Source organism: Macaca mulatta, chromosome 5, assembly GCF_049350105.2.
Source record: "Macaca mulatta isolate MMU2019108-1 chromosome 5, T2T-MMU8v2.0, whole genome shotgun sequence".
Taxonomy (NCBI): Eukaryota; Metazoa; Chordata; class Mammalia; order Primates; family Cercopithecidae; genus Macaca; species Macaca mulatta.
In genome coordinates this window covers 127,810,489-127,825,033 of record NC_133410.1, presented here as the reverse complement: position 1 = coordinate 127,825,033, position 14,545 = coordinate 127,810,489, and the positions used below count along the sequence as shown (strand labels likewise).

The window sequence follows — 14,545 nt, the reverse complement described above, 5'->3', positions numbered from 1 at the left end:
CATGATTGTGCCACAGCATTCCAGAAAGAAAATGCTTACCTATGTTCCTAACAAACACATTAGATAAAAATAAAGTTCTCTGAAGGGTCACATTGTCAGATTTGAAGCTAAAGAATTACAGAATATAATTGGAAATTACTATTCTAAAATTGTAACCATTTTGACTGAAGACACGGTAGGTTTTTCCATGACAATTTGATCTGAAATGAACAGAAAGGATTTAGAAAATGCCAGTTTGTGCGAGTGTGTGAGACTGTGTGTATGTGTGTCTCTGTGTGTGTGAATATGGAGAGGGAGGGGAAAAGGAGGGAGGAGAGGGCAAGAGTACTCTCTAAATGGAATGTTGAGAAGGACCTGAATCTACTTTAACGAGCTCTTGATGTCTTATTTATCAGATCCAGGTGATCGAGAATGATAGAGCCAGCAGAGGAGGACAAGTTTATGCCACCAACACCAGAGGCCAGATCCCTCCGCTGGTCACTACAGATTGTATAATACAAGACCAAGGTATTTGTTTTTAATTATGCCGTTTATTAAGGTTTTAAAGCTTCTCACCATTTCTAAAGCAAATACACTGACACCCTTCAATAATGCTCTTAATAATGGAAAACCCCATTATAGCTAATAATGAACCAGTTCTCCATTAATCCCTCAAATACTAAGAGGATGCTATCAACTGAATTTTATTCTCTGCGTATAGAAGTCTGGAGAGTTTCCAGTGAGGTACAGAGCAATATATCTGCTTAAAACAATTATTTATTTTAATTTATGGGTTTAAATTAGTTTATACCCTGCTTTGGTTTAATTTATTCACTATGTTGGAAAGCTGGCACAAGCAGAGCAGTAAGGAATTAGACTCTTTGAGATGTCAGCAGACCTGGTTCTAGCCCCAACAACATTTTCTAAGCAGATCTTTTTAACATTTTGGGTTCTGTTTTCCCACATGTAAACTGGGAAGAGGAGAAGCTGAGCTGCATCTCTACTGTTCCATACCTCTCAGCTCAAGAATATATTACCGTATTGTTCATGACAAGTTAAAAATATAACTCGATGAAATCTGATGTCTGAGATTCTGAATATACCATTTTAATGAATCGTGTACTCAATCCTAGAAGCGTAACATCAATATACAAACAAGTATTTTGTCTCATCCCAGAGTTGTTGAGCTAGCCAAGCTCTAGTTGGGGATCCTCTCTCTATCCTCTGTGCCGCCTTCGGAGCTAACCTTATAGAGCAGATAGTACAGTGAGGTAGAAAGAGATTTGATTGGGAGAATTCAGACTCCACTCCTTACTGCCCAAGTGAGCTTTGTCCATTTCACCTCTCTCTCAACCACAGCATCACCCTCAGTAACATGTGGAGACTCAGACTGGCCCTGCAGAGCCAATGTGAGAATTAGAGGTGACTGTGTGCATGAGTCTTTGTGTGTGTGTGTGTGTGTGTGTGTGTATGCACGCACACACATAAGTATGCTTATATGTGTTTAGAGGGCTCAATACACAGAAGGGTTTCATGTAAATTATAGGTGTTGTAGATAGTGATATGAAAACAATGCAGATGACTTCATTTATTATTCTAAAAATAATTTGTCCTTCTTGGCCTTTTGGCTAAGATCAAGTGTAAAAATAATTTGTTTCTTCCTCATTACTTACAGAACCCATTCCAACTAGTTAGATGAGTTTATATTTGTAAAGCAATTAGGGCTTGGTAGATAATAGGTTGAGCTATATGAAATTGTTGATTTTTTTCCCATCACTGTGACCTATAAAAGTGGCAATTTCATTTCAACCTAATGATAAGTGTTATATAAGTGTTTTAATATCTATTTATTTTATTTAATATTTAAAATAAATATAAAACATTATTTGGGGCTTTTTCTAACCTAAAGAATTTTCCTGACCAGGCTCATCTCCCACCTATTTCTTTCTTTACAACTGCCTTCATATAGCAAACTCATCCTCTTTCTCCTCATGCCTCTGATTTTCACATTGTACTGTTTTCTGTGCAGCAGCCTGAGGATGGTTTTTTGTTTACCACTGTATCCTTAGAAATTCATCTGGTATCTAGAACATACTAGTTGACCAATAAATATTTATCGGACCCATGTACTTGGAATATATGACTTTTACCCCTTTATTTGGGAAACATTTAGTTCTTCCAAACTTCCAAACTCAATTTAAATTTTCTTTTTGAAGTCTTCTCCAGTGTCTTTTCCCGTAATACTTCATATGTATTTCACCCCTGTCACATTAAATTTTACTGTGGTTTAGATAAGTCTCTCCCACAAATCTTTGAGCTATCTGGGATCAGAATTCCACTTGTTCAGAACTTCACTCATTCATGCGTACATCTAGAAAATGTTTGTTCAGTGCCTATTATGTGCCAGGCCTCTATACTAAACCTGAGGTTAATAATATAATCAAAATATACAAAATAACATTATTATAGCTAATAATTGCAGGTACTTAGTATGTATCAAGACAATTTTCTAGCCACTTTATATGGAATAATTCATTTAATCCCCCTGTAATGTTATGAGATAGGCATTAATATCATTCTCGTATTACAGAGTGGAAAACTGAGGCACAGAATGCTTAGGTAATTTACCTAAGAAATGTAGCTAGCAGGAGGAAAAGCTAGAATTTGAACTCAAGCATTCTGATGCAAGTGCCTATGTTCTTAACTTCACTGCCTCTATTCAGAAATAAAAGACACGGCTCTTTTTTTAAATGAGTGAACAATCTGGCAAGGAAAAAGAAATAACTAAATATTAATTCAGTGAGATAAATGTTATAATAGAAAGATAAACAACATGTTGCCATGGGAACTTAAATGTGAAGTCACCAACCAGATAACTGACCCAGCCTGTCTTGCTTGAGGCAGGGACACCCAAACTGTGTCCTCAGCAAGCAAGTATAACCCACAAGACTAGGGAGGTGGGGGAGAGGAGGGTTGCCAGGCAGAGGAGGTGAATGTGCTAAAGTATCGTTAGTGGGAGAGAGCATAGTACATGTCAAGTAACAGCATGTGCATAGGTTTTTGTTTTTTGAGGGACTCGTGGGTAGTTTTTAAATTGTGGTCAAATCTATATCTATATAACATAAAATTTATTATTTTAACCATTTTTAAGTGTACAATTCAGTGGCCTTAATTACATTCACAATGTGCAACCAAATCATTCTTATTACTTGTTTCTAGAACTTTAAAAACAAATCATCCCACCCTGAAACTCTGTACCCATTAAACGATAACTCCCCATTCTTCCACCCTACCCATCCCCTGGAAGACTCTATTCTACGTTCTGTGTCTATGAGTTTGCCTACTCTAGGCGCGTCATTTGAGTGAATCATACAGTATTTGTCCTTTTCTGTCTGGTTTATTTTACTTAACATAATATTTTCAGGGTTCATCTACCTTGTAGCGTATATCAGAATTTCATTCCTTTTTAAGGCTACATACATTCCATTTTTTATGCATACCACATTTTGTTTTCCATTCATCTGTGGAAGGACATTTGGGTTGTTTCCACCTTTTGGCTATTGTGAGTAATGCTGCTGTGAATATTTATGTACAAGTATCTATGCGAGCCCCTGCTTTCATTTCTTTGGAGTATATACCGTACCTAGAAGTGAAATTGCTGGATCATACAGTATGGAAAGAGTACGAGGGAAGGAGTGGGTGAGCAGGCAGGACTAGTAAGGTGGCAGGGTCTCAATCATTGTCCTCTCTCCTTAGCCTGCAGTCTAACCCTTGGCAAGAGGAGAGAGCGGCCCTGGTATGGAGCCCCAAAATTGGCCCAGTCATACCCTTTTGCTATGAAGCCCCTTTGTCTGACCTGGCTTATTTGCCAATAGTAATAAGCTTTTTAGGATGTAGCTCAAGATTCTCAGACATGTACAGACATTCACAGATGTAAGTAGAACATAGAGTTGGAAGGAACCTTGGACTTTCTTTGCTCAGCTCTCTCACTTTACAGATGTAAGGGTAAGGGCCAGGGAGGTTAAGTGGCTTGCCCAAGACCATACAGCTGGTTAGGATCAGAGCCAATAAAGAAAAGTTTAAAATATTCTTAAACTTTAAAATATTACTCCTTTGCCTTTAAATATGAGGCCTTACTCCTTTGCCTTTAAATAATGCCTTAAAATAAAATCTTATTTTAAGATTCCACTTGTCCTTTGGTTCCCATCCTTTAAGACCCTGTTCAATGACCTCATCCTTTGTGTAGTCAGTGCTGGTCTAAGTGACAGAGTCATTGTCTCCCTTCTTCTATTTCTTAATCTGTTTGCTCTTCTGTGATACTTACCATGCTATGTTGCAATGATCTATTTTTACTGTCACTCTTTCCAACTAGATTGCGAAGCCAGAGACTTGACTCTATTCTGTTTCTAAGCCCTTGCCTGGAGTTTAGCTTAGTAAATGTTTGTGGAATGAATTTGTTGAATGTTTTCAGTAAAATTATCCTATAATGCTCTTTATTAAGCATCTTAAAAAGTTTCAAATCGTAGTTCCTGAGGTTGCTAAATTATCCACGGTAGCCAGACTGTTTATGCCCCACTGTCGTATACCTGTTTATAAAAACAAATTCTCAATTGCTTTTTCAAATTTTATTCTTTATGTACATTATCTTCCTGAACGAAGCATTTGTTTAGTCACCTTCAGAGCTCATTCATTTATGCATATTTCACTGTCAAAAAATAAACCCTTTAAGGGTAACAAATATCCAGCTTCAATATTTTATTGGTAATTTTAAGGAATATAATTGAGTGCAATGGAAAATTAAAATAAACTTTAAAATACTTTAAAAATTCTTAGTTCATCATCTCTATAATATTGTGTAATGATGATAAGGAAAGTTTTGTTTAAATATGAAACAAACACTATTAAGCGTTCAAGTGTATTTACATTTATTAATATTACCTAAGGGTTCCTTTACTTTTATTCCTGCTGCCAAAAATCTGGTTTCCTCCTCTATTACTGCTAACCTGGGCTCTTAAAGCAATGGACCAATTTACCTGTCTCTATTCTTTTTCTGTTCCTAGAAGCTATCTAACTTTGGGCAGATTGATTTTCTTCAATTACTTATTTGATCATTTTACCCTTGCCAAAAAAAAAAAGTTCTGGTTGGTTGGTTGGTTGGTTGTTGGTGGTGGTTGTTTTTTTTTTTCCTCCCTTGCTAAAAAAATGTCACTGTTGCCCATGGGCAGACAGGGTTGGTCTCAACTCCTCATCCAGCATTCCAGGCCTTGGCGACCTGAACTTAATTTTTCCGGGATGTTGTAGAAAATTATAATTTGTTCTAATCCCACTTTTGCCACTTACTAACTCTGACTTTTGGAAAGTCACACAACCTCCCGGTGTCTCAGTTTCCTCCACAGTAAAGTGGATTATAAATATATTAATCCATAGAGTTATTGTGGGGCTAAATGAGTTTACATGTAACAGTCTTAGAATGATGTCTAGCACATTGACTGCTATTATTATTATTATCCTTGTTGTTAGTACTATATCTTCCCCTTCTCTCAGATGCTCTGCAGTCCAGCCCAAGGACTGGATTCAGCCTGCAGTCATGTTAATTTGTCCTACACAGTAATTTCTTTTGTTTCTATTTGAATTAATTGTCATTATTTAAAAATCAGAATACATTATATAAAAATCCAGATTTCCAGTTTGTCCTAAAAACTGTGAAATCTGGCACTAGTAGCTTGGAAATGAGCAGAATAAAAGCTTTCTTAAGTCCAACCTTCCATTCATTTCAGGCCTGCATCTGTGCAGCAAAACATGGCCAGAGAAAGGCTCACAACCCCGCCACAACCTCTATTTAAACTCAGTACCATAAACTTCCCAACACACTCTATTTCCCAAGTCTTTTCACTTTTCCAGTCTCCTTAGTGACTATTTCACACTTTTTCAAACCTGCATTACCTTCTCTCACATCTTTCTTTTAGCAGCTTTACATCCTCCTTTCAGAAAGGAAATTCTGTGCACCCCACCACCACATGGACCACCAATCTCAATGCATCCTCCCACTGTGCCCGCCTGCATTTGGCCCTCGGTGAGCAATCTATGCTCCAGCGGAAAGCCAGTCTCTCTCCGTGTGTACTACTCAAGTATACATTTCCACAGTACGTCTCCCCTCTTCCTCTTAAATCATCAGTATATTTCTTTCTACAGAATGATTCCCATCTTTTTTAAAAAAAACCCTTCTCCCATCTTAAAATATAAAAATGTTTTCTTGGTCCACTTCCCTTACCAGCTAGCACTCTTTTCTTTCCACCCCTCTACAGCAAAACTTAAAAGGACTATTGCCAATTCTTCTCCTTCTGTTATCTCTTAAACTCACTCTGAGCAGATTTTCCCCCAGCATTCCACCAAAACTGCCTCTTTCGGATCTCCAGCAGCACCATCTGGCACAGATGATTGTGCCTCCGCATGAAATACATCCTACACTTCACTTCAGGACGCTAGGCTCCTCGTTTCATCCTTCTCAGTCCTTTGGCTGCTTTCTCCTCCTTCTCTAACCTCCTTATCTTGGAGGACCCCAGAGTTCAGTACTTGATCATCTTTTCTTCTTTGGCCATAATTATTCCCGTGGTAGTTTTAACCTGGTTTCATGGTTTCAGATACCATCTCTATATGCTAAGAATTCCCAAATGTGTATCTCCAGCCCAGACTTCAGCCCAGTCTCTAGATGTACATATCTAATTGTCTATTCAGCATTGCTGTTCGACTGTGTAATAGATTTCCCATATTGGACATGTCCCAGACTAGATTCCTTATCTCCATCCACACACCTGTTAAAACATCCCTTCCCTTCCTGCAGCCTTTCCTTTGTCAGTTGATGGCAATTTTATGCTTCTGGTTTCTCAGGCCAGCAACCTTAGTCATTCTTGACCATCACGCTCTCTCACACCTCACATCTTCACACCTTATATGCCCTTTAACAAATAAGTCACTGTACCTTCGAAATATATCCAGAATTTAGCCACATCTCAACACTTCTACTGCTGTCGGGCTAGTACTGCAGCAGCCTCCACATGGTCTCCCTGGTTCTACTCTTTCCCACTGCAATCCATTCTGAAAATGCAGGCAGAGGAACCTACATTACAGCATGACACTCCTCTGCTGTAAAACCATCAGTGGCTCCTCATTTCTTTGGGAGAAAAGCCAGAGGGCTTAAAATGGTCTCAAGAGTCTACCTCATCTGACCTGTTGCTTCGCTGAACTCCACACCCATTGGTGCCCACCACAGTGGCTCCATTCCAGCTCCATGGGCTTCCTGCTGTCCCTCTACTCCGGGCGTGTCCTTCCCCAGATACCCGCTTGGGTAAATCGCTTGCCTCCTGCGACTCTTTGCTTGGATGTTACCTTTTAAATAAGGTCTACCTTGTAAGTATTTAAAATTGCAATCTGCCTCCCACTTCCTGGTACCCCTTCACTAGATATGCTTTTTTCACAGCATTTATCACCTTCTAATGTCCTATATAATTTACTTTTATTAGGCGTAATATTCATTATCTGTGTCCTCTGCAAGAACATAAGCTCTGCAAGCACCTAGGACAGGGCCTGAAATGTCGTAGACACTCAGTGAACGTTTGATTAATAATTACATTTTTTTAGTCATAATATTTTATTTCAAAATTTATTTTAGACAAGTTATTCTAGTGATAAAAATATTCTTTATGTCATAGATATTGTTTTAACACTCGGATATGCCACGAAGTAAAGATATTTGGTCAAGAAGCCTAACATCTATTAAAAATAGATTAGGGTGTTTTTGAAAATAATACTTCTATTACAAGTAGAATTTTCATTTCTAAATTCAATTTCCAAATTTAGAAAAAAATAGTCAAATGGAATCATATTTGACAAAGTATCACTTGCTAATATGAAATGGTATAGAAATGCTTACCTTTCCCATAAGCAGATAGAAGAGGATGAAGAAGAAATGACTGTGATTCAAAAATTTTGTTCTTTCATATTTGTGTGTCTCTTTGTTTAATTTTTTCCGTTGGATCTAAATACCTCTCAAATCTATAGTAATACTATATTAAGACTGCTTATAGAAAATAATAATAACTAAGATACTTATATCTTTGCAGTAGGATTCAGAGTATTTTTATTTTGTAAGAAATTACAGTGTACCTAGAATGTAGATTGTAGAATTGCACAATACTACTTTTTAAAAAAACAAATCTTGAAGAGAGTTTTACAAATAAGAAATAATGCAATGCGTTATCTAGAAGTACCTTTATAAATATTTGAATATCTTAGGGAAAGTTTTTTTCTAAACAAATTTTAACTGTATCCTTTTGAATGTTTCAGGAAATGCCAGTCCTCGATTCATCCGTTGTACAACATACTGTTTTCCATGCACATCAGATATGGCTAAGCAAGCTCAGATTCCATTAGCTGCTGTCATCAAACCCTTTGCCACCATTCCTTCAAATGAGGTAAGAATGATATATAATAGCAATTCAACAATTTATCAATTCCAAAATTACTCTTTTCTTACAGTTTTCTTGTATGTTATTCCATCATATAATCAGGAAACTGGAATATATTTTTATAATGCAAAACATCTAGTGATTGAATTCATCAGGAAAACAAATAGTCCAAAAAGCTATGGTTTTTGGCCTCCTGTACACCAAATACAGATGGACTAAGTCAGTTTTTGGCTTATTGTGGTAATGCACATGTATACAGAAAATATAGAGTGTCCCACAGTAAAAGTATCATGACTTGTCATGAGGCCCTGATACCCTAGTTTAGAGCCCTTACATTGTGAGTGTTCTGTTGAGGGAAGATGATAGATCCTATAGTCCTTGATCTATTAGAGCAGATCTTACTACATCTGCTTTAATTATCACTGGGCCAGGATACTCATCAACTCCTACTTAAACGTTAGAAAGCACGGGGTAGATAAATCTGTATATATTGGTTTGAAAATATGTGTGCAACATATAGTTGAGTGGGAAAAAAAGATAAGTGGTTTACATTGAAAATCTGCAGTTTTGTTGCCAGTGGGTATTTGATCTAGGCTTCCAGAAATAACCCAGTTCCAACCTACACTGCTGCCATTCCTTCTTTTGATGCCCCTGAATGGTGGATGCCCACATGCGCACAGAAACACAGGCACTGTAGCAGAGCAAGTCACACAGGGGAAGAAAAGCTTGACTTCCAGCTGGAGCTGTGACCATTACCCATTGCAGTATCCCAGTAAGCTAGGGCAAACCACAGATTCCTCTTGCTGCACTAAAGGCTGGAGCCCCAGTATTCCCTCCCAGCATAAACCTCAGTCTTGGATCTAATGAAGTAGGCTGATCTCATGCACACCTAGCAGCATCTGAGCAAGAGGCAGAGCATCTGCAAGAGAAAACAGATTCGTTCCCTTTCTTGGGCTCACCACACCAGCTGCTATGGAGAGTAAAGCAGTGTGGGGAAGGGGAGGAGGAAGCTGTGGTGAGTGGGGCTTACTTTATATCCTGTGAGGGAAAGAAGAGAGAAAAGAGAGATGTGTGATGTGTGCCGTGGCTTTCATACCCTTTGGGATCTCCACTCACTGTCTTTATGAATGTAGTGTAGTCCTGCTGACACTTCTTTTTGGGAGTAGAGTGACCTGGCTTGGAGTAGGTCATGGGAGAGGCATTGAACTGTTTTTAGAAGCCAGACTTACATGTGGTATGGTTTCATATTTGTAAATCAAGATGTGCATTCAGTGTTTCCTTTACATATTTTAACCACAATCTCTTCCATGATGGTTCTAGAAATTTAATATAATATTTATAAATACCTCATTAAACTCACTATGCTTAGTATGAATGTGGTAGACCAATATGTATTGACAAAGAAATGCCACTATGTACAATGAATGCGTTTTAAAGAATAACTTAACTAGAAATATTTTCAAAGCTATTTTCAACATTTTGTTTTGAAAATTTTCAAACATACAGAAAATCTAAAAGGATTTCATAGTGAACACCTACATCCCTGCCACCTAGATATTACCATTAGCATGTAACTATACTTGTTTTGTCACATATCATGATGTTCATCTGTCCATCAACCCATCTTTTTTCTTCTGATGCATTTTAAAGTAAATTACAGACATTTAGACACTTCACTCTAAATACTCCAGAATGAACATCATTAACTAGTGTTCAAAATTTGCTTACAGATTATTTTCTCATTTGAGGCAAAATTCATTTACAATAAAAATGTACGTCTTAAGTGAACATTTATTGAGTTTTGACAACTGTATATACCTATGTAGCCCAGACACTTATCAAAACATAGAACATAATTGCCACCCCAGAAAGTTATCTCATGCCATTTCCTAGGCAACCCCCACCCCTTCATGTAACCTTCTTTCCCTGGCAGCCACAATTATGATTGTTTTCTGTGATAGATTTGTTTAGCCTATTCTAGCACTTCATGTAAATAGAATCATAACGTATGCACTATTGTACGAAGGTTCTCTTACTCAACATAATGTTTTAAGAGCCATTATGATGTTGCACGTATCAATAGTCTGTTTCTTTTTTATTGCTGAATAGTAATTCATTGTGTGAATATAGTGTTACACCCTGGCCTCCTTTAAGAAGTCTTAGGCTGGGTGCAGTGGCTCGCACCTGTAATCCCAGCACTTTGGAAGGCGAAGGAGGGTGGATCACCTGAGGTCAGGAGTTTGAGACCAGCCTGACCAAGATTACGCGACAATCTTGGCTCACAAGACTGGTGAGAGAGGGAGACTCTGTCTCAAAATAAAAAAAGAGTTTTTATAGGCTGACTTCATGTGCAGGTATCCATAACAGTATGTGGTATTGGTCTTTTCTTTTGAAAGAGTCAAATACTGTACTTTTAAATAAGTAAAACATAAACAATCAAAAGATGAAAAGGGTATACAATGAAAAATAGGCCTCTGCCTACCTCTGCCTCCTCCCCTTTCATATAACCCTTGCCTGTTCTTTGTGATTTCTCTAGAAATAAAATATGCATATAACAACATAAAAGTATCTATCCTTTTAAAAAAAAAGGTATGTAAATGTAAATGATAGAATGGTACACACATTGTTCTGTACTTTTTAAAATTAATATCTCTGGCACTGATTTCATATTATTGCCTACAGAGCTACCTCTTTTAAAACAGCTGGGTAATATATTAATATGAGAAACATTATTATAACTATACATACAAAATCAATTTTGAGATGCATACAGATGTCAAAAATGTGAAACCATTATGAATCCTAAAATTGAGGAAATGTATTGCCATCAGTGTGCCTAGAAGAACTATCCCCACAGCTTCTCTCAGGGGGATGGGATTGCTACACATGTGCAGCCTCTGACTTATTTATTCCTTTGCTGTCTGAACCTTATCAAAGACATCTTTTATTTTCATAAACAGAAGATAATATTTCTACCTTGACAGAAACCTGCAGCATATCTAAATAGCAAAATATCATAGGAAGCAATTCTGTTGTATATCTGTATTGTGGATACATGGGATTTCTGCCCATGAATAGTGTCAGTTTTGGCTGCACCTCATTAGTGGCAATAAGTTTGCATGGTTTTCAGCTATCTACTAGCAAAACCCCCCTCCATGCCCCTTCCTCGTGATAAAGCTGACCTGGGTCAAATGTGCATGAAACAGAAAAAAACTCAGAGTTTGGAACCTTCTTCTTGTTATTGTCACTTAGTATTAACAATAAAATTATTCACTAATATCTTCTGGAAAATAAAGCCTGGCATTTCATGTTTTTGTCGCTGTTGAAAAACATCTTTCAAACATTAGTTTAAGCTTCCTCAAAAATGCATATATGCATTTTAAACATAAACTGAGTGGGCATGGTTTCTATTTTCCAAAGTTGTTTGTTTTAACCAAATACTACCTACCCACCAACATAAGATCTTTTTTTTAGTAAGGACTTGTGCTGCATTTTCATCTCTGTGCTTTCCAAAGTATTAAACAGAAGAGGTTAGAGTGGTAGCTTATTTCTGGAATCTGACTTAGGGAGAAGCTCTACTTGTGAAAATAACACACTCTATACCTTTAACATTGTTGGAGACTCTGAATACTGACCATGTAAATGTACTTGACAGTACTGTTTTCTCCACTCAGGCTCTCTCTACACAAAGCCCTTTCTTTTCCCCTAGACATTCAAGAATAGAATTACTCTGAATATATTTAAGAATTACTTTCCCTTATATAGCAGTGCCTCCTGGTTTGAATGAAGACACTCTCTATTTAAAGGAGTACTTTTATATTTATTTGTCAAAATAGACTTAGAAGTCAAAAAATAAGGACTGTGAAAGGGATACTGCCACACCAGAAAGTTCCTCAGGGGCATGTGCTCAAAAATGTCTTCCTTTTTGGGCATGTAGCTGGACCTAAACTTGGAGAGCTACCAACATAAGGGAATTATTGCTGCCCTACTACACCAGCTAGCTAGATACAAGTCTGTATGCTACCAAGTGTTTGGCCTTCTTGACAGATTCTTTCCTCTTTTGGCTTCCATGATACCATCTTGGTGTAATTTTTCCTACGTCACAGGCAGGGAACATTTAAGTTCCCTTTATTGTTTTCCTGATCTCTAATTTGGGAGTTCATCAAGGCTTGAACTTGGGATCTTCTTTCTGCTCTCCTTAGATACCCTGTCCCCTCCAAAGACTAAATATCTGTAACAGCTGCTGCTGCTACTGATGGGCATAATAACAGTCAAAATGTATAACAAGCAAAATTATAAGTTTTAAAAATATTTATTTACTTAATTCTCACATTAACCTACTTATTATCCCCATTTTACATATAAGTAAACTGAGGCACAGAGTTAGATAACAAACTTAAGGTCAACAGCTGCTAAATAGCAGAGCTAGGATGCAAACCCACACAGACTCTGTTGTCTAAAGTACTCTAAAGCACTGCGCTGTTACTTTCATTCATTCGTTTTTACATTTTCAGTCCCATACTCACATATCCAAACGCCTCTCTGAAATCTCTCCTTGGATGCCTCATAGAAACCTCAAACTTAACATGTCCAAAAATGATTTTCTGATCTCTGCACCCCAAACCTGTTTATTTTTCCACATATCAGAAAGTGGCACTATCGTTTAATTGTGTGAGGCAAATATCAAAAACTAAACGGTTATAGTTAAGTAATAATAGAAAATGAGGGATATGCTGATTTTAGATATTTATAATCCATAATCAGGGAAATAACAGTTTAAAAGTATCTTTTCTAAGCAAATGTATTACATGAACACTGTTATTCTACATATAAAATCATCCTTAATTATTTTCCTCTACTATAAATGATTTATTTTGGGGTTAGTAAAATTTTAGGATATGTTTGCTTATCCAGTATTGCCATCATTACTGCAATTTTAAAATCTTTTTTTAGAGATAATCTGCTTTGGCATCTACCAAAGTATTTATTTAGTACAGTGTTTTTTAAAGTTGGTTCCATTGTTTGACAGGTTCCAACATTTATAACTGTGCTATTGTGTTAGCAACAGCCTATAAAAATAAACCTAACCCAAGCAGTTTGGACGAGAGGATGCTCCTTATGAACATTTGCTTTGGAGATGTTTGCTATTTCCAGGGGCATATCTGTGCTGTCACTGTTTAAATTTCGTATTCCTTACCATATGTTTTAATTTTTTATGTCTTTTAAGTGAAACCCATCCCTACAGTCAGTATAATTAACTGTAAGGTATATATTTTTAGCAAAAGTAATTGGTTATCCTGTAAACTCTTTTGTTTAGTAAACTGTGTTTTAATTTTTGATGCTGTATTTTAGGAACTGAGGTAGTATGGTATAGAAGTTCAGTGCAAAAGGATTGAAGATTATAACTAATTTAATTTTGCATTTTTTTCTCTAAAATAGGAAATGTTTATCTTTTGGACAAGTGCATAGTCTAATTATACATACAATTAAGTAATTTCACCTATATAACAGATGGTAGAAGCTTGTACTCCATCTGTGACTAGATTCAGGAATATCTGTGTGTAGTTTTTGGTTATAAATGGATATAATAGTCAAAGTAATTTCCTTGCTTATTGAATTAGCAAGGATAAACTGTCATCCAAGACTCAACATTTCAGTTGAGTTTTAATCCCCTACTTACTCTGTGCTAGGAACTCTGCTGAACTTTAGGGATTTGGAAAACGAGAAAAACAAAACCGGTTACTCTTGCGTAGGACTTATAAAAAATTTTCCCGTATGCAGCTAGCTTTCGTACAATGTGAAAAAGGCTCTGATGGGGATAGCTTCATTGTTATATGGAGCTTAGTTTTAGGGAAAGTTTTACCTGAATTATGACTTAACAAATAAATAAGGACTTTGTCCTATTAATAAATGCTGTTTAGGCTGGGTGCGGTGGCTCACGCCTGTAATCCCAGCACTTTGGGAGGCAGAGGCGGGTGGATCTCGAGGTCAGATCAAGACCATCCTGGCAAACACGTGAAACCCCATCTCTACTAAAAATACAAAAAAATTAGCTGGGCATGGTGGCACGTGCCTGTAGTCCCAGCTACTCGGGAAGCTGA

At 37.1% G+C, this 14,545-nt stretch overlaps 1 protein-coding gene across 4 annotated transcripts in view; it reads left to right on the top strand.

The window, feature by feature from the left end:
• The window catches only part of SEC24D (SEC24 homolog D, COPII coat complex component), a 110,504-nt gene that overhangs the window by 29,578 nt on the left and 66,381 nt on the right, over positions 1-14,545 (top strand). For all 4 annotated transcript variants that reach the window (XM_028848745.2, XM_028848744.2, XM_078002217.1 and 1 more), the window contains exons 7-8: positions 396-507; positions 8,323-8,450. In XM_028848745.2, coding sequence (XP_028704578.2) covers positions 396-507; positions 8,323-8,450 — 240 coding nt within the window. The remainder of the gene's footprint in view (positions 1-395; positions 508-8,322; positions 8,451-14,545) is intronic.